The 19,595-nt window shown below is 43.3% G+C and overlaps 3 protein-coding genes and 1 long non-coding RNA gene across 7 annotated transcripts; 3 read left to right on the forward strand and 1 right to left on the reverse strand.

The window, feature by feature from the left end:
• The first annotated feature begins 1,332 nt into the window (after positions 1–1,332).
• LOC4347603 (uncharacterized) lies at positions 1,333–3,978 on the forward strand. 2 transcript variants are annotated; one of them, XR_010735106.1, is made up of 3 exons: positions 1,333–1,785; positions 1,914–2,150; positions 3,313–3,978. It is a non-coding gene; the product is annotated as an uncharacterized lncRNA (long non-coding RNA). The 2 variants fall into 2 exon arrangements; XR_010735107.1 differs by lacking the exon at positions 3,313–3,978 and adding an exon at positions 2,283–2,612.
• Positions 3,979–9,078: 5,100 nt separating this feature from the next.
• LOC4347604 (uncharacterized) lies at positions 9,079–11,225 on the reverse strand. Of its 2 annotated transcripts, none has more exons than NM_001422848.1 (3): positions 11,025–11,225; positions 9,744–9,951; positions 9,079–9,659 (listed from the first exon to the last, which is right to left on the reverse strand). In NM_001422848.1, the coding sequence occupies exons 2-3, from the start codon at positions 9,916–9,918 to the stop codon at positions 9,439–9,441; spliced, it is 396 nt and encodes a 131-aa protein (NP_001409777.1). In that variant the 5' UTR covers positions 9,919–9,951; positions 11,025–11,225; the 3' UTR covers positions 9,079–9,438. The 2 variants fall into 2 exon arrangements, with proteins under 2 accessions (NP_001409777.1, NP_001409778.1); NM_001422849.1 differs by having other exon boundaries at positions 9,744–9,959.
• Positions 11,226–12,402: 1,177 nt separating this feature from the next.
• LOC4347605 (probable 1-acylglycerol-3-phosphate O-acyltransferase) lies at positions 12,403–16,743 on the forward strand. 2 transcript variants are annotated; one of them, XM_066303890.1, is made up of 9 exons: positions 12,403–12,707; positions 13,682–13,918; positions 14,584–14,630; positions 14,931–15,049; positions 15,127–15,287; positions 15,378–15,487; positions 15,570–15,669; positions 16,159–16,286; positions 16,378–16,743. In XM_066303890.1, the coding sequence occupies exons 1-9, from the start codon at positions 12,490–12,492 to the stop codon at positions 16,500–16,502; spliced, it is 1,245 nt and encodes a 414-aa protein (XP_066159987.1). In that variant the 5' UTR covers positions 12,403–12,489; the 3' UTR covers positions 16,503–16,743. The 2 variants fall into 2 exon arrangements, with proteins under 2 accessions (XP_066159987.1, NP_001409776.1); NM_001422847.1 differs by having other exon boundaries at positions 12,421–12,707; positions 16,159–16,282; positions 16,374–16,743.
• A 557-nt stretch (positions 16,744–17,300) lies between these two features.
• LOC4347606 (pentatricopeptide repeat-containing protein At2g36980, mitochondrial) lies at positions 17,301–19,475 on the forward strand. Its single transcript, XM_015755555.3, has one exon. The coding sequence runs from the start codon at positions 17,393–17,395 to the stop codon at positions 19,427–19,429; it is 2,037 nt and encodes a 678-aa protein (XP_015611041.2). The 5' UTR covers positions 17,301–17,392; the 3' UTR covers positions 19,430–19,475.
• Positions 19,476–19,595: the final 120 nt, after the last annotated feature.

Consider the following 19,595-nt stretch of genomic DNA (forward strand, 5'->3'; position numbering starts at 1 on the left):
TTTCACGTACGTGCACGAATCAATATTTGCGTGCGGTTTGTGAACTGGTCTTCGGGAGATCGGTTTTTTCAGACGTGATCACTTATGGTCTGTCTGAAATCTAGTGGTTTGTTTGTTTAGAAAAATCATTTATTTAGTATTGTGAATTGGAACATATATATAGATAAGCATATCGATCGTCATCCTAGGACCACCAATTAATAGGATCAACCGCGACTAGATCTTTGTGCACCAGAGACAGTAGAGTACAGCCATTTTAGTTACAACCGCATATGTTCTTCTGCTACCATACCTACGGGCCTTGCGTTTTGGCTAGCAGATTTTGCACTCATATACTATATTTTATAGGTACATTAATACTAAGAAAAGCTAATAAATCTCTCATATTATATTTACTCTAGCAACAAACTCGATGCATGCACCATCTCCACTATTTCTTAGCCAATAACAAATTAAGATATTGCATGTGGGTTATAAATACTTGTGTGATGCATGCATCAATGTCCATTTACTCCAATGCACAAATAGCGAATAAACTTAATGAATGAACACAAATATGTAGATCATTTAGAAATAACCTAAAAAAATTATATGTAAATTAATTTAGAATGGAGGGAGTATATATACGACAAACCTGTGTTATGGCGATATATTGGTTAACCTCAGGAGACACATGTAGTACTCCATCCATATTAAAATATACTAGCTATTTTTATTGATTACATATTGTCTCAAAACATATATGGCAACATCTGACATATACCCCTTCTCTCAACCAATCACAATCATATATATATCTCATTTAATTTCTTCACCTATTTTCTCATCTCAACCAATTACACCTATTATTTCAATTACGCCAACAGAATACATCCATTTTAACTACCACTAGTTGTGGCGTTATGCTAGTTCCAGATTTTCGTTACGAAGAACTTAATTACTTATAACAGGAGCTGTTAAACTTAAAGTTATCAAGTACAAGTACTATGTATATCGGAGTAATTAAAAGTGAGGGCGATCTGCTCTCCCCACTGCGCTCCGCCCGTTTTTGGCACGGCGTGTTCGTTTCCGCGGCTATCCACGTCATCCGAATCTGGTCCTAGCAATTTTGCAAAAAAGTACTCGCTTAACATGATAATATTTATGAGGTCCCTCAATGTAAGTTTACTGTCTTATGTATTCTTACGTAAAGGCCCTCTGTGTCTTAGTATATTCTACGTGAAGGAGACGATATTCCGAATATAGGGACTGCGCTTTGAAAGAAGGAAAATAAGGGGGTTTTCTGCGAAAGGAGAAAATCTCTATCCCCCTCCTTTCCCCGAAACCCTAGCCAACACTGTTCCCCCAACCCTCTCTTCCTCTCTCGCTCTCTCCCCTGCCCTTGCGACGGCGCCGCCCTGTGTTCTCCTCGCCGCCAACGGCCTCACCGCCGCCGCCGCCGCCTTTGTTCCCTTCCCTGCTTCTCCTTGCCGACGACGGCCTCCCCCTCCCCAATCTGGTGCTAGCTAGGGATGGGATCGAGGAGGGAGGCGGCAGGGAACGTAGCAGCGAGAGGCGTCAGTGGGCCGCGAGGCTTGCGCCGCGAGCCCCCATAGCCGGGGGAGAGAAGGGCGCTAGGAAGGGGAGCAGGCGGCAGGGAGAGCGAGGGAGGAGGAAGGGTGGCGTGGGAGCAGTCCTTTCAAGGCACTCAAGACAGCGCCAGCTATGTCCGGTGACGGTGTGCTCTGTCTCGACGGCCGGGGCTCGAGGTCGGTGGCGAGGCAGTCCGATGGATTTGCATCTCAGGTAAACAATGCCACTTCCCCTGCTCTCTTTGTTTTCTCCTGTTTCTTACAGGGTTTGTGGAGAGTAGTCGATCTAGAAGAAATCTTATCCCGCCGTTGCATCTTGTGCTGACAAATGGATCATGACAGGGGTCAGGATGGATGGATTTATTGCAGAACGGATCCATCAATATATTTGCCGTCACCTTCATGCATTCCTCTGTGATTAGGAATGGAGATCTGAGAGTTGATACTATTTGTTGCGTACTAAGCTCTATATGGGGAAATTTTGCAAATTTTTTGGTGCAGAAAACATGAGCAGAAGGAGATATTGGATGACTGACGAACTCACTTCGTTGCCGAAGTAACATTATTTGATCTCTTCAGGTTCTCTCCCCTCTATCATTCTACCATTTATTCTTTGCTATTTTGTTAGGCTATCTAGCAGTAAAAATTTGTGCCCTTTTATAATTTCCTCAAAATGCTGGAAACTCCTATTCTGATTCTCTGCTGTTTCAGTGGCAATAATAGATCTGGGTTTGGCAAAGTTCCATTTTCTACTATTTGTTGGTGAAAAAATGAGGCTACCATTCTCCTCCTGCAAAATAAATCAGGGTAGCGATGCAGTCTATATATAAATAAGTGTATGCTTCCCATATTCCAATCCTTGTGACCTAGATAATGCCAAACAAATTCATCGTCATTTTCTCATGCAATATATTGCCATCACCTCCGTGCAGCATGTCGATTTCTATACAAAGGCATGACACGAGACATTATTTAGTGGCCTCTGTAAATTCAAATGATGTTAATTTCTGAGTTCAGTAAAACATGTAGCAGTTCATCTCTTATGCTGAAGAAAGATACCAGTTTTACTATGTCAGCTGTTGGTTTGTTTAGGTGGGTTTGCACGCGGTGTACTCAATCCTGAATGTTTAGGTTACTGATGAGATGCCATGTATATTGGTAATTTTGTGTCACAATTTCAGATTTCAGAACCGTGTCAGTACAAAAATCAGCTAAAAATGGTGAGTACCATATTAGTGAAACAATTCACTGTCAGTTCTTTGTGTTAAGCAAATCAAATACCGTTATTGCCAGAATGCAAATTACAACAGTTCTAGCTTCCATCTCAAAATATGGGTGCTTGCAGAGTTGTTTCATTGGTTTACCCTTAGTACTATTATCTTGGTGCTCATATCTTCTATGCAACAAAAAATTGTTCTAAACTCTATGTAATTGTAGATGTGATATATAATCATTTTCATGTATTTTTTTAAAATTACGTAGTTTCTTAATTTATCAAATGATAGGGCTCCACGAAGCACAAAAAAGGTAAATACTGAAAGATAAGTTCTGTGCACTTTGAGTTTTATTTTCTTTCTTGGAACTCAGGACTTCTGATGATGATAGATTGATAGCTCTATTTTATTCATTCATGCATATTTGCTTCATATTGTTCTTGATTCAGTAGCTAGGCTGGTTGAGAGGGATAATTGATAAATTGTATTTCCTATCTTCTGAGATTTCTTCTAACCGTGCATGTCAGCTAAAACTATGGCATAAAATCCATATTGCAAGTATGGAGCTGGTGAGGTGCTTGACTGATGGGGAGACATTGTGAGGTGCTCGGCGCTGTCGGCAAGCCTTTGCTGGTCATTAGGCCAACAAGGTGTATTGCAGTGGCAGAGCAAGCCAGCCTGAAAATTGCCTCCAGATTTGCTGCAGCGGCAGAGCAAGCCTGAAAATTGCCTCCAAATTTGCTCTTTACATGGTGATAAAATTAGGCTATAATGGTTGTATTTTTTAGGTTGAACTGCAAACATATCATTGTTGGTATGACTGCATGGATAATTTTGTTAACGGATGTGCTATGGTTCACACGTGCAGATGTCTGTGGCCCTTCTTCCTCGGACATTATTTTTATTATCATCATCTAGGTTAGGATAGAGGGCTTTTAAAAGAAAATACTCTCTTATTTGGTACGCAAAATCCTACAGATCTGAATGCTCTTTTATTTCATATGTAGTGCTTCCTGAATCGTTTGTATAATTGTATTTCCATAGAGCTAGACCCTTTCGTCTCAATTATTTGTTTCTTTTCATGTATGAACATTCTTTTTTTCGATTGCCAAACCAGGTTGTTTGCCTGATAAATGATAATGTAACAATGGTAACAGTAAGTTAAAAAAAAGGATGATGATCAGTTTGATGCATTGCTATGTATTATCCAGAAAATCGGAAGCTATTGATCGCATTGGAGGGCAACATGCCCTATATAAGATATTTGGACTGTGTTATTTTGACATAGGCATTGTTAGCATATAGCAAGACTGTTAGATTTTCTGTGTACATACTGTCATATTTTGTCTATACTTGTGTTGTTTGTACTACTCTATTAGTCAGCTACTCTACAATAGTGCAATTAATGTGACAGTTCAATTTTTGGTTGGGATAAATTTTAAAGACAATGAAGTAGGACATCCATATCTACTCAAGTAGCATGTTTGGTTAGTTCTTACTATTTCAATATATGTATCGCTTTTGATTTTTTTAGTGTTAATGAGGTTCTTGCTTGACAGGTATTTTTCCTTGAAAAATTTTTAGTGTTAATGAGGTTCTTGCTTGACTGGTATTTTTCCTTGAAAATTATCCTGGTCGATCAATTGAACGGTTTGTTGCCAAACCTAGAAACGATTTAGTTCATCACAAATGGTTTCAGATACGGTAAGTGACAAAAGGGTTCCACTTACCTGGCATTTTTCTTTGAAGAATATCTTAGCTGATCAATTGACCCTTACTGCTACCTAATCCAGAAATAATTTAGTTTAATAGAGATGTTTTAGGAAAGTCTATTCGGTTAATGCCTTTGTGGTGATCAATTGACCTTTTGAGCTTTGTTATAGACAATGAACAGGTGCCCTCTATAATGCCATTAGTGTGCCGTGAAACGTGCCAAATATATGTCCCCCTTTCTTTTGCTGACAACCCTTGAAACACTACCAGAAACATGTTGGTTCCTATAACGTTTGATCTTGCTTTACATGCTTTCACGTTTACTCATATAAGTTCCAATTTTACATTGTCCAAAACAAACGGTAGGGCGCCGCGAAGCGGGGTACCCCTAATGGGCGATCGATCGCCGTGGGGATGGGGTAGCGATCAGATTCGCTCCCCACCTCCCCCCTCTCTTCCTTCACCTGGTTTTCTTTTTTGGCATCGCATTACTTTCCTATTTTAGTAAATTTATGCACCTAAAGTTTATACACCTTAAGTTTACACATCTAAAGTTTAGAGACTAAAAGGTTATAAGTCAAAAGTTTATATATCCGATTCAAATTTGAATTTGAATTCAAATATTTTTTATATATAGTATTTCTATACATCTAAAGTTTATAGATCTAAAGTTTATAGACCTAAAGTTTATATATCCGATTTCAATTTTGAATTTGAATTATATCTGATTCAAATTTGAATTTGAATTCAAATATTCGATTCAAATTTGAATTTGAATTCAAATATTTTTCATATATAGTATTTCTATACATCTAAAGTTTATACACCTAAAGTTTATAGACCTAAAGTTTATATATCCGATTTAAAATTTGAATTTAAATTATATCTTATTTAAATTTGAATTTGAATTCAAATATCCGATTCAAATTTGAATTTGAATATATATGTAGGACGAGCTATGGGCCTCACATTCTCCGTTCCTTGATCCGAAGTAACGTACGTTTTAACCCCTAGTTAACTTGGGGACCATGAATGAATAGTGTGGACTTGACTTGAATAATTTGGCGTATGCGAGACCGTCTCGATCACAGACGATCAGGTAGATCGAAAAAGTTGGAGAGCCGTCGGAATCGATCCATCGGTTGATCATATCGGTCCTTACCAAAAAGATATCAAAACTTTTAATATAAATTTACTACTTTTGGTTACGAGACATCAAATTTACGCTAAAAAAATCAGTACAAAACTTACCAGAAGCTCTAAAATCCCTACTATTATAAAAATTGAAGATGTTTTTATCGGTACTTTGATAAGTCATCCGTGTATGAATCGGTTTTTAAGTTCGATCGTTTTTATAAATACATATCCGTATTTGAGATGGTTTTTAAGTTCGTTCATTTTTGTAAATATAGAAAGAGTTGTATAAGAATTCCCTTTATAAAAAGCTCGCATGCTAACTTAAAACGATCGGACTTGTAATTGCAACTCATGATTTTCTAAAAATTAAAAAATATATATATATCCAAGTGAATTCCCACAGTGAATTTTATCTTAACTAGACCGTATAACAACAATAAAATTAGGGGGCTGCTATATAATGGAATCCCGTTTTCGAACGGGATGATCCCGAGTAGGTATCAGGTGTGATACCTATCAGGTATCAGACGATTCTACACAACAGGATGATCCCGAGTAGGTATCAGCTGTGATACCTATCAGGTATCAGACGATTCTACACACGTTTCAGGTGATACTTGCAAGTATCATGTGATACTTATCAGGTATCATGCGATTTCTATCACGTATCGCGTGATACTCGCGAGGTATCATGTGAAACCTGTCAGGTATCAGACGATTTCAACCACGTATCGCGTGATACTCACGAAGTATCATGCGATACCTGTTATGTATCAGACGATTTCTACCACGTATCGCGTGATACTCACAAGGTATCATGTGATACTTGTCAGGTATCAGACGATTTCTACCATGTATCGCGTGATACTTGTGAGGTATCAGGTGATTCCTACTAGATATAGCTGAGCATCCTGTTGGGGGAGGAGCATCCCGACACACGCGGTCGGTCCCCTGCAGCCGTCCCTTGTAGACGAGGATGGCGACGGCGGCGGCGGGGGACGGGCGCGGCGGCGGCGGGGGGCAATGACGGCGGCGGTGGGGGATAGGCGCGGTGGCAGCGGGGGGACAACAACGGCGGCGGTGGGGGATAGGCGCGGCGGCGGACGGGCGCGGTTGCGGCGGCGGCGGAGGCGACAGGGGACGAAGCGGCAGCAGCGGGGGTGGCGACGGCGGCGAGTGAGCAGGCCTGGTGCGTGTATGGATAAGAATCGCGTTGTGGAGGAGGAGCTATCCCATCCCCTAGTATTTCCGTAAAATTAAAATAGCCTTCACCCGTTACAATGCATCGTGCACGGGCATTTTTCCTAGTAACTCATATAGATGTATCTGAAGGAGACAACACCGTGGTCGCTTCACACACGGCTGTGTATATGCATGTTCCGATGAGCTAGGAGATCGATCGATCGGCTAGCTGGTAGCTCTAGCTAGCTAGCAATCGTCGTCTCGTCATGGCGTACGACCAACCTTGCGTCTCGATCGATCGCCGTCGCCGTCGCCGTACGTACGTCACTGTTGCAACGGGTGGACACGGTTGGTCTGCAGCCCTTCCGGCCGCGGCCAACCGGTGGTCCGGGGCCGTGCACACCGATCGATCGACGACGTCGTTGGACGGCTCGGCGGCGGACTCTCGGTCGACCTCGTGCTGCTAGCTGGAGTACTGGAGCCGGCGACGACGACGACGCAATTAGTGAACGGTCATGAAAACCGGCGGCCGCACGGCATGTAGGACGACTCCGACGTCGGCGGCGGCGGCCGCCGGCGGATGGGGCTAAGCGCGCGAGCACCACAAACGATGTCGTTCTTGACCAGTGTTTACTACTACTTTGGTGCGCACGCATAAATATACCTATTCGGACAAAGTAAACGTAGCTTAATTGGTTAGCTTTCTTATGATGTAATGTGTGTGCTTATCTTGAAGATCCATGCAAGATCCATGCAATGAAGCCTATCCACTCAAGTTTCCTGAGGTGGAACATACTCGCATCCCATTTAGCGGCTCGGGTTGAAGTCTATGTAACGAAGCCTATCCACTCAAGCTTGTTGAGGTGGAACATATAAGCTCGCATTTAGCGTTAATTATTCTTTCAGTAACTGATGACGTACCCGTTAATGGTGGATCCCTCCGTTGGACAGGGGTGAGTCGACCAACCCAACTAAAAGCTCCATGCTACCATACACCCTAGACCTACCTAATCCTTCTAGGTCTAGCCCATTGCTTGAGCCAGTCGACAGGGCTTCTCTGTCAAGCCATTGATCGGCGAGGCGTAGTGTCTTCCTGCATAGGAAGCCTAGCTAAACTGCCGCATTCAACTTGCAATCCATAGACCTCGTCACCACCGGTCGTACTACAAGTCTACAACTCCCTAGCTATCGCTATGATCGTCATGATGGCCAGGTTAACGTTGTTCATACAAGATGTTAACACATTTATTAATAATTCTCCATTATTTGGTTATATGTCAACAATTGAGGTCGAAAATGTAAACCGTTTTGTTTATTAAAAAAGATCAACAATTAATCATCCATGCCTCAGGAGAAAAGACAGTACTTTGAGGCGTGGTATCTTCCAGCATAAGAGCCTAGCAAACCCTGAAAATGCACGGCTGCATCTCTGAATATGAAACCATGGAAAGCTTACAAAAAAAACAAGCATTCGAGTTAACAAGTGGCTGAGAGCACAAGCTTTGATATATTACTAATCCGCGATTTTTCTATCCTTTGCGTGGAATATACGGATTTTCTAAAGGCCTCCACGTAAAATATCATCTCACAGAGTCACAGGTACTGTTCACGTGGGACTTAGATCGAATTCCGCAAAAACCAGAGGGCACAGCGCCGTTGGTCGCCTGAGGCGCCGGCCTTGAAGAGTAAATGAGCACAAGCCATTGTAGAAGCTTATCATTGTGGCCGAGATTAGTTCCAAACTTTTTCTTTAAACTTTAAACTTTTCCATCACATCAAATTTTTTCTACACATACAAACTTTTAACTTTTCCGTCACATCGTTCCAATTTCAACCAAATTTTTAATTTTGGCGTAAACTAAACACTCCCTGTGTTGACAAGTGGCTGAGAGATTAGCTTGACGCAATTGACGATAACAGATACAGGACGCAGCTATTCAAGTTTTGAAATAAAGCACAAAAAAAGCACAGGCAAACACAGTGACCATGAAAGATCGCCTAACAGTTGGGTGCTTCGTTTTTTTGCATGCTCCAACCAAGCAAGCATCCACGATATGATGAATCAAGTACCATATGCTCCTTTCAAGGCTAATGTACACTGACAAATTTTCTTCAGAGACCACAGTGATTAATAGCAGTAGTCTGGTTTCTTCCTAGATACTCCCTCTATTGTGTTTCACAATGTAAGTCATTCTAGCATTTCCCACATTCATATCGATGTTAATGAATCTAGATAGATTACATTGTGAAACGGGGGAAGTAACTTAATTGGCTATTTCCATATTTCCTTTTTCTCGCATCAATCACCAGCAGTTACATTATCCTTTTGGCAAACATTGGATTTGGGGCAAACTGGAGATACACTGCCAGCTCATTCTCCTTATTTTTACTAGTAACAGCTTAGGATTAAGAACAAACTGAAGAAACACTGCAGTATTGTCAGAAAACGTAGCAGAAACAAAGGATTGCGACAACACAAGGTCATTGACTGAGCCCAAAGCCCTCGACTAAGAAGAAATACAGGGATTCATCCATCAGTTGGGGTGGGGTTTGAAGGGCTAGGCATAGCGAGTAGCTATGAACAGTGCAGGATTTACAGTAGTACAGACTATTTGTTTGTTCTAGACTTTGCCCTCCCAGAGGCACTCAAGGGAGGGACCATTGTTATTGTGATTGCCTGCATGAGTATTGTTCAGTAAGAGATCCCTGAGATGAGGTGGTGGGTGAAGACCCATGGCAGAAGCACGTTCCCAACGCTGAAGACGAGTAACGCCAATGCAAGGGCCAAACTTCATGTCCATATCAAACAGTCGCAACTGCTCCTCTTGCTCACTGAAATCATCTGCATGGACCATCATGATGAAAAAAAAAACTTGGGATCTCTAAAAACTTGGTTATTCTGAATTATGAATACCACAGTAAGTACCTTTAAGATCTAGGTTACCATGAGAAATTAGTGCTGATGTCTGAGCAGTGTCTGAGGCCCCAACAGAGGCCCCTCCAGTGTAATGCTGTGTTTTCTTCTTGGAAGATGACGATGCTTTGGTGGGACCTCCTTTCTTCTTCTGCCGGTAAAAGTCCTTCATGCCACCAGAAGCCATATCTGTCTATTCTTCAGTTCTACCAATGTTTTCCTGGAAGTCTTTCCAAGAGAAATTTCAACTTTGACTTATGGATTTGGTTTACATACTTTCAAATATGTTCAAAACAATAGCATAAATGAACTATAGTAAGTATACAATACAAAACATGGGAACATCAGAAGTGAGAAACCTATAGGTTCATACTCCAATTCATGACCACTCAACTGCAGTTCTTAACAAAAGGAAACCCCAATCAACACTCCTCATAAACTCAAGGACAAAGCAGCAAAAACATGGTAAGCAACACATATTGCAAGATCCAGCAACACAAGAATCAATCTGTGCAGCCCATTTATATGCAAGTATGAGACTCTGTTCTCATGGGCTTTCAGCTTAAAAAGCTGCACCGATCTGTTGATCGATCTTTGATCCAAACAAAAAAAATGCCAAAAGGCTGCAATACATCTACCCAGCCATTTTCCCCGTGAAAAAAACAACTGCAAGGCTCATTGCAAATAGTCAGCTTACCCACAATCAGACAAGCAGATGTCAACTGATCAAACCATCATACATTATTGGAACATAATAATAACAACAAAATAGGAATCCGCCTGATGGAAATATGCAATGCACACAACACTGTAGACGTGGGAGCTCCCCGCAAGCGCGCATTGTCAATACTCAATAGTAAACAAACCAAGCAGAAAATTGGAACCCAACTATGTCCACAGAATGAATTCAATCCCAAATTGGTTTGTAGAACCTCACTGCCCGCCGAGTCAACCATTGTGAACATCACTACAGAAACTACTGTGCCAGAACAAATTGGCTCGCTGTTTCAGTGATCGAGACTACACCATCCTTGCAGACCAGTATGAAACATGTTCCACATTGAAATTCAGAGCAGACTAACAGCAATGGACCAAGACTCGACCATGGGCCGTGTCCATGATCCCAATCACGCCAGTACACAAGACAGATGTATCCATCGGATCGGATTAGCACGCGAAGATGCAGCAGCGAACATTTCCACTTAGGTATACTAAGCACCCCCAACATTCCAGGCCATAGCAGCCGCAAGAACAGAAATGGGGATTAGTGATTACAGTTGGTTACTCGTATACCTTCGTGCCGCTCCGCGTCTCGCTGGCTGCCGCTGCGGGGAGACGCGAACTCACCGGCACTCTCCCCGGCGTCCGGCCGGCCGGCCGCTCGCGCCCTCGGTGGCGCTGCTCGTGAGCCGCCGCCTCGCGCGCCCGGCGGTGTCGCTCGCCGGCTAGGGTTTGGGAGCTTTCGGGATAGGAATGGGAATGGAATGGAACCTTCTCTGCCCTTTTGAGTTGGGTCCTTACTTGAGCTTCCGTACTAATCAGGCCTCTTATGGATGGGGCTAAAATTCTGGCCCACATGGGTGGATGGGCCGTCACTTTTCGTCTAATCCAAACTAGGCCCACTAGGCTGGCCCATCTGCACTATTGGGCCGGAAGTGATACGGGATAGCACTTAACAAGAAAGGAAAAGGTATACTGAATATCCCTCAGTTTATCCTCCCTGGTGCCTAGACTGCCCGCATCTCCAACGTTGTCGACCATGTTGGCTGGTCAAAGGCAGCGCCTAGATCAAGCGGTTGCCGTCAAATCGTCTCATCTTCCTCAGGGTTCACAATTCCGATGAAAATCGGTCAAATTCCACAAAATTTAGATGTTTCGACACGGCTCGGAATTAAGTTTCCATTGGAATTTTGAAGGTTAAACAGTAGATTTGGTTGAAATTCACTCAAAATTTATCGAAAACCGATCAAAATTTATCGAAAACCGTGATACCGATGGGGCTCGAAATTTAGTAGTCAACCAAAATTGTAAACTGGAATTGTAATCCCTGAACTTCCTCCGCGCCATCGCTGAAGAGGCGGAGGGGTTGGGATCGAGGTAATTGGGGCTCCGGCAAGGATTTGGCAGCAACGAGACCGTGACTCGATTTTACGCTCGTTTTACTTACAAATTAAAAAGGATATACTATATCTCGTTTTTGTGCAGTTTAAAGGCACGAATAGAACTCGACCTATATTAGTTAAAAAGGGACCAAAACTGAACGTTTTTCGTAACAGAAACAGATTGGTACGACTACGACGCCCTGTACCGAATTGCTGCTTGTCTGTATGGGCCGTGCACGCGGCCTGCTGGGCCAAACCACCGCCACGTTGCCATCGCTGATTCGCCGAGCCGAGACGAGGCGACCACGCCTTCGCCGCAGTCTCGCAGAAGCCGCGCCGCTCTGGTCAGGTCAGGTGAGTTGTGAGGTCAAAAGCCTCCTCGGCCGCCGCGTCGTGGCGTTGCTTGCGCCCCAACCATCTCTCGCTCTCGCGCGCACGCAAACGCAAGCCATTACGTAACCACGGCTCGGCTCGGCTCGGCTCGGCTCGGCTCGCCGGCTCGGAGCCGCGTGCTTTTTTTTTTCCTTTTTTTTTTCCCATAAAAACTCGCCCGCGGCTGGCTCGATTCCGCCGCCGGCAAAGCCACCAAGAACTCCGCCGAGAAGAAGAGGCGACGAGAGTGACAGGCCGAGGAGGGAGGGGGATTCGAGGATCGCATGCGCCGTGCCGCCGCCGCCGCCGTGACGGTGACGACGACGACGAGGATGGCGGCGGAGGGGATGTCCACGGCCGCCGCGGCAGCGGAGGCGACGGCGACGGCGGCGCCCGCGGCGGGGTCGAGGTGGGGGAGGGCGTGGCCGTCCGCGCTGCGCTGGATCCCGACCTCCACCGACCGCATCATCGCCGCCGAGAAGCGGCTCCTCTCCATAGTCAAGTATCGCTCTCCCTTCGCCCCCAATTTTGGTTCCCCTTTCCTCCGATTAATTCAATTTCATGGACTGTCGACAAGTCCGTGCCCGCTCGTAAAGCCGAGATGCTGACCACCAGGACAGCGAATTGCTTAATCGTGGTGTTACTTTGGGATTGGGATTGGGTTTTGGGTAGGCACTGGATTTGTAATGAGATGTTCGCATTGCAGTCTAGCTCAAAGGAGGGGTATTGGGACTGTACAACGGCTGTTCACCCCCCACCCCCCCCCCCCCCCTCTCGATATGAGTTTTACTGCACACTGGTCGAGCTGTGTGGCAGCTCTGCCTGTTTGTGTCATAATTAAATTAAGCACGTATTGTTAGCTACTGTTTCATTCTCGAGCTGTTTATCTGAATTGTACTACTTGTTAAGCGTAAGTTGTGATGGGAAACAGAATGTTTATTACTTCGCCGCATCACAAAAGGGTGGAGTTTGTTTAGTGGATTTAGATGTATTGAAGAGACTGTTTTAGCTGGTGGCAATCTGCTCCCTCTTTGAGCTCACACACAGTAGCAGTGTAGCACAATGTTAAAGATTTTTCTTTTTCGTACCAATGAACAAATTCACAGGAAAACAAGCGGGTCGTCATATTTGATATACATTGATCTTTCTACATTCTGTAATATTTAAGAATCCATTTTTGTTCTCAACTACACGGGAGTGCCAATATATTTTTCTGTTTCTGCTCATGTAAGGAGGCATTTATAAACTTGTGACATCCACTCCTGAACAACCTAATGGTCTAATGGTTTGTGTTAGTTACAAGATACAACCTCCTAAGGTTGTATTAATTGTTGGTGTGGTGTTTCTTCCTGGTTTTATGCTCTCAGCTATATTGTTAACAAATATACTTCAGTTCTTTCTTCATTTTGCTCTAGATATATCTGAGGCTCTTTGCAATTTTCTAATTGGTGGTGCACTTTTTATATCTCTTTACAGAACTGGCTATGTCCAAGAACAAGTTAACATTGGCTCCTCTCCACCCGGATCAAAAGTTAGATGGTTTAGATCATCAAGTGATGAGCCAAGATTCATCAATACTGTAACATTTGATAGCGAAGAAAATGCTCCCACCCTTGTCATGGTCCATGGGTATGGTGCTTCACAGGGTTTCTTCTTTCGAAACTTTGATGCCCTTGCAAGCCGTTTCAGGGTGATTGCCATTGATCAGCTTGGGTAAGTTTTGAGGGAAATAAAGGGACTCTTTGTCTTGTATTCCTCTATATTGTCACTCAGTATCTCGATTACTTTGCTCATTGTTTCTCAATTATCAAAATAGTCCTATGAACAGCTTGTTGAACTAAAAGGATACATAGATTTTTTTTGTGCACAAAGTATTTGTGTACCTATACTGACATTAGAGAAAGGAAAAGTGGTGCACGCATTGATCTAAGGGTTCAGTTATATATATATATATATATATATATATATATATATATATATATATATATATATATATATAGATATATATATATATGTCCGAAACATTTCATCACAAGTTGTGGTATTGTTATACGGGAATCGGTTGCCTCTATTTTCTCATCTTCGTTTCATCTATTTTGTGAGAGCTAAATGCAGTACTTCATTCACAGGAAAAATCCTTATTCCTCATCTCCAAGTTAGTAAAAATTAGTGTGATGATACCTAGAAGTGCTTGTCTGATGTATATTGTTGCAAAAAATGTTGTACTCATGTTCAATAATGCTCTATACTGCTTTTCTTAGTTATTTCACATTGTGTGATGTTGCATAAAATTGATTTTTTTTGCTTCCTTTGCTTTTCTTAGTTATTTCACATTGTGTGATGCTGCATAAAATTGAATTTTTTTGCTTCCTTTGCAGTTGGGGTGGATCAAGTAGACCTGACTTCACTTGTAAAAGTACTGAAGGTTAGATTCAGATAATCTATTTGTTGTGCATCTTTGAACAATTTTGTCAGAACACTCTTATGTTTCTGATAACCCTTTGTGGCCATTTGCTTTCATTTCCATTTGGTGAGCATGGCATGGGCCCTAGTTTATGGTGAAAAATATTAGGGCACCATTTTCTGTAAAACTGTAGTTGGCTTTGTAACAAGTACTAAAACAAAACCACATGCATGTTCAGTAATTCTGTTCGGCACATGCTTATATTAAACAGTGAAGTAACCTGTTCCCTTTTTCCTTTCTGTTGGTTCATTTTGTGAGCAGAAACTGAGGCATGGTTCATAGATTCCTTTGAGGAATGGCGCAAAGCAAAGAATCTCAGTAATTTTATATTGCTCGGTCACTCTTTTGGAGGATATGTTGCGGCAAAGTACGCTTTACAGGTATGTTCATAAAAAAATACAGAATTAGCTTCTTCATTGGTGCTCATGATAGTACTGAAACTGAAATCCTATTTCAGCATCCTGAGCACGTCCAACACTTGATCTTGGTCGGCCCTGCTGGCTTTTCATCAGAAACAGAGCATAGCTCTGAGTGGTTAACCAAGTTCCGAGCTACATGGAAAGGCATGCTAGTGAATCATCTATGGGAGTCCAATTTTACTCCTCAAAGAATAGTGAGGTAAAGCAACTTCTTGCACTTCATTACTCATATTTCCAAGTTACTCTGTAATTTTATCCTGATATATACTGTATTTGCTTTGCTGAACAGAGGATTGGGTCCTTGGGGACCAGGCTTAGTTCAGAGATATACCAGTGCCAGATTTGGCTCACATTCAACAGGTGAATTACTAACAGAACAGGAATCCACATTACTGACAGGTAATTTTGTTACGCCAATCTAGTACATTCAATGTGTCAAATTACCCATGCAACAGAACCTTACCGTTGCTTTGTTTTGAAGATTACATTTACCATACTTTGGCTGCCAAAGCTAGTGGAGAGTTGTGCTTAAAACATATATTTTCCTTTGGGGCATTCGTGAGGAAACCTCTTCTGCAAAGGTCAGTTTTCTTCGTATTAACTAAATGTAGGAGTTATGAGCACCCTGGTGATCTTGAGAGCATATGCACAATAGTTAGTTGTGTTCACACACTAATTGTGTGATGACCTCCTTGATACTTATTGACACAGTAGTTCAGATAACATTTTTTTTGATTTTATTCTGAGATTTTGGTCCTCCTTCCTTTAAGGGTAATCTACAATTCTACAGTTCATACTTTCTCCATGTAGTGACCTCCTTTGTTGATACTTTATTACCTTGAACATACAAGCATGGCTTCGCAAAAAGAAAAGGGAACATCACATTCTCGCATCTGTTCAGTTAGCTTCTTTTTCCCCCCTTTTTATGCCAGGATATACGATTATTTTTTTTGACGCAACGGATATACGATTATTAGCTGACTCATTTTCCTTTTGTGATTTTTCATGGTGCTCTTGTTTTTAGTCATACCATGCTTCTCACTGTCTCACTGCCCTAAAACTTGTAACAGTGCATCCGATTGGAAAGTGCCAACTACTTTCATATATGGCCAACAAGATTGGATGAATTACCAAGGTGCACAGCAAGCACGGAAAGAAATGAAAGTCCCCTGTGAGATCATCAGAGTTCCACAGGCAAGTTTTTTTTTTCACTGACAATACATATATAACAGAGCTTATACAATAACATTGCTGACATTTGTGAACTCGATGGTTTATTATGCAGGGAGGACATTTTGTGTTCATAGATAATCCTTCGGGGTTCCACTCCGCGGTCTTCCACGCATGCCGCAAGTTTCTATCTGGAGATGGAGAGGAAGGCCTCTCTCTTCCTGAAGGCCTAACATCGGCCTGAGATGGCGTCTCGTACGACAATCTCATCATAGCAACCCAGCACGATTGATGGAAAATACTGTGACCGTTGTCGCCGTCTTGTTTGTGTTTACACGAGTTGCGTCAACATGTATCATGTAGATATATATACACATGTGTACAATTGTACAAGTAGTGAGAAACACACGCATTGCTATGAAATACGAAAGTCAATTTCCATGTTACATTAGTGCAAATTATATATACGAAGGTCGATTTGTGCTTGCTGTTGTGATGGAATGCTTCAATGATTTATGTATCATTACTATGCATTGATCTGCTGTGCTTGTTTTATGTCAAATCATTGAACATAAATTATCTATTTTCCGGTCATAAATATTTGAGATTTAGCACAACATTTGGTCAAACTTGAATGGTTAATTTATAAACAGAAAAAAAAACTTCTCAAATGCTAGTTTACAAACAGAAAAATAAACACTTTAAGCATGAAATTGTCTTGAAAAGTACTCTCATAATATCATAAGCTTAGTAAATTTTAGAAACTTGTTCTAATATTAAGTTGGAATTTTAAAAATTTAACTAAATGTTATTCCAAACCTCATTACTCAATAGTGGAGAGAGTACCATGTAGTAATACTCCTCTCTTTTTAAAATAAACAAACCAAAAGTACTACGAATTTAGATAAAGTACTATAAATTTAGATGAGCAATAATACTAGGATATGTCATAGTAAAGAGAGTACCATGTAGTATAGTCCTCTCGTCTTAAAATAAACAAAAGCAAGACTACTATGAATTAAGATAAGCAACAGTATTAGGAAATGCCATGTCACATATTATTTTCATTTATATTTTGGAACAGTGGGAGTAAAGCTTGATTGATTTATGTAAGTACGACTTGTTTGTAAAAGCATGGGTGGCTCGCCGAAGTCCTCGCCGCCGGCGAAGTCCGCAATTGATGGCAATTTGAGGGGAAAATCCACGGACCTGCACCCAGCAGCACACACTTGGATCGTCTTAGCCATCAGTGCACCGGTGTCTCTCACACTCGCGCTTACTTCGATGAGCGCCGCCGCCGCAGCAAGGGATGGGGGCCTCGCCGCGGCCACCTCCCGGATCGCCTCCCACGGCCGGGCCGGCGACGCCGCCGCGGCGCGGGCCGTGTTCGACGCGATGCCCCGCCGCGACGCCGTCGCGTGGAACGCCATGCTCACCGCCTACGCACGCGCCGCGCGGCCGCGGGCCGCGCTCGCGCTCTTCGCCCGCATGCGCGCGCCGGACGCGTTCTCGCTCACCGCCGCGCTCGCCGCGGCCGCCGCGCTCCGGTCGCCGGCCGCCGGCGCGCAGCTCCACGGCCGCCTCCTCCGCCTCGGACTGCGCGCCCCGCTCCCCGTCGGCAACGCGCTCGTCTCCATGTATGCCAAGTGCGCCCGCGCCGCCGACGCCGCTCGCGCCTTCCGGGAGATGCCGGAGCGCAATGCGCTGTCCTGGTGCTCGCTCCTGCATGCCTTTGTGGTCTCAGGCCACATGGAGCTTGCCCACGAGTTGTTCGACGAAATGCCCAGCAAAAGCAATGTCGCATGGAACACGCTGCTCATGGGGCATTCTCGCAGCGGCAATGCCAAACAATGCCTTGCTCTGTTCAACCAGATGTGGATGTCAGGACTGACTTGCGATGATGCGACGCTCTGCATTCTTGTTGATGCTTGTGCGGAGCTGCCCGACCCGTCTACTGGCTTTGCAATCCACAAGGTTGTAGTGCAAAGTGGCTGGAATGGCATCCCCGAGGTCAATAACTCACTCATTTCCTTCTACACTAAGTTCAGCTTGCTAGATTGTGCTGTGCAGATCTTCGAGTCCATGAAGACTCGAACCACTGCTTCGTGGAATTCACTGATTGATGCGCACGCAAGGTTTGGCTACATTGAGCAAGCTGCTTTACTCTTTGAAAGTGCACCCGAGACCAACATCATCTCATGGACTGCAATGATCGGAGGTTTTGCGAGGAACAGTTTAACAAGTGAGGCCCTTGCGCACTTTGTGAAGATGTTGACGCAGGAGTATATCCAACCTGATGACTTCACATTTGGGGCTGTGCTTCATGCTTGCGCATCTGCGCCATGTCTGGCCAGTGGAAGGATGGTTCACAGTTGTGCATTCCAAGGTGGATTTGCATCCTACTTGTATGTGGCCAACAACTTGGTGGACATGTATGCCAAGTGTGGAGACGTCGAGGGTGCAAACAATGTATTTGATGCCATCCATCAGAAGGACTTGGTCTCATGGAACACCATGCTGTTCGGATTCGCTATAAACGGGTTGCCAAAGGAAGCATTGGAAGTGTATGAAATCATGACATACCACAATGTTTCCCCAGATGAGGTTACATTCACCGGCTTGCTCACTGCTTGCAGCCATTCTGGTCTTCTGGAGCAAGGGAGAGCCTTCTTTGAGTCAATGATGTCTGTCCATGGAGTTCAACCAAAACCAGAGCATCTATCTTGTGTCCTTGACATGTATGCAAGATCAGGTAACATTGCAAAGGCCATTGAGATGATGGAGCAATACCCAGAAATTGTCAAGTCTCCTGGCAGCGGCCTATCTGAGGCTTTGCTTAGCTTCTGTTCATCAGAGAACCTGGATTTCTGGGTTGGAAGGAAGGTAGGAGACGATGTGGTGGCGAGGGCGCCTGCGAGAGACACGGGCTATGTCATGCTCTCCAACTTGCTCTGTGCGAGTGGGCGATGGGATGAGGCTGAGAGGGTGAGGAGAGCCATGGCTGAGCAAGGTATCAAGAAGTCTCCTGGTTGTAGTTGGATCGAAGTGAAAGGAAAAGTTAAGGTATTTGTATCAAGTGAGCAAGCAATTGATCTAACAGATACTGTGTATGGTTTAATTTACTTATTGGATTATGAAATGAGAAATAGCATGCTGCTGTGTGATGTCTAATCTTGTCTCCTTCCATCCATTTATATAGCGTTTATTTATTAATTTATTTATTTGCTATTGGAAACCTTTGCAAATCATTTTTAGGACATAAGAGAATTCCCATTATGCAGATGAATTTAAGTAACTAATTAAGTACGAAATCTGGAAAAAAAAATTGAGCTCTAAC

The sequence above is a fragment of the Oryza sativa genome, chromosome 9 (genome assembly GCF_034140825.1).
Source record: "Oryza sativa Japonica Group chromosome 9, ASM3414082v1".
NCBI lineage: Eukaryota > Viridiplantae > Streptophyta > Magnoliopsida > Poales > Poaceae > Oryza > Oryza sativa.

Excerpts from the sequence above, each read along its gene's own strand:
- LOC4347605 (XM_066303890.1), top strand. The coding sequence starts at position 12,490 with ATGCGCCGTGCCGCCGCCGCCGCCGTGACGGTGACGACGACGACGAGG. Across the intron at positions 14,631-14,930 it reads CACTTGTAAAAGTACTGAAG|AAACTGAGGCATGGTTCATA; the intron begins GTTAGATTCAGA and ends TTTTGTGAGCAG. Across the intron at positions 15,050-15,126 it reads CGGCAAAGTACGCTTTACAG|CATCCTGAGCACGTCCAACA; the intron begins GTATGTTCATAA and ends ATCCTATTTCAG.
- LOC4347606 (XM_015755555.3), top strand. The coding sequence starts at position 17,393 with ATGGGTGGCTCGCCGAAGTCCTCGCCGCCGGCGAAGTCCGCAATTGAT.
- LOC4347604 (NM_001422848.1), bottom strand. The coding sequence starts at position 9,918 with ATGGCTTCTGGTGGCATGAAGGACTTTTACCGGCAGAAGAAGAAAGGA. Across the intron at positions 9,660-9,743 it reads TGGTAACCTAGATCTTAAAG|ATGATTTCAGTGAGCAAGAG; the intron begins GTACTTACTGTG and ends TGGTCCATGCAG.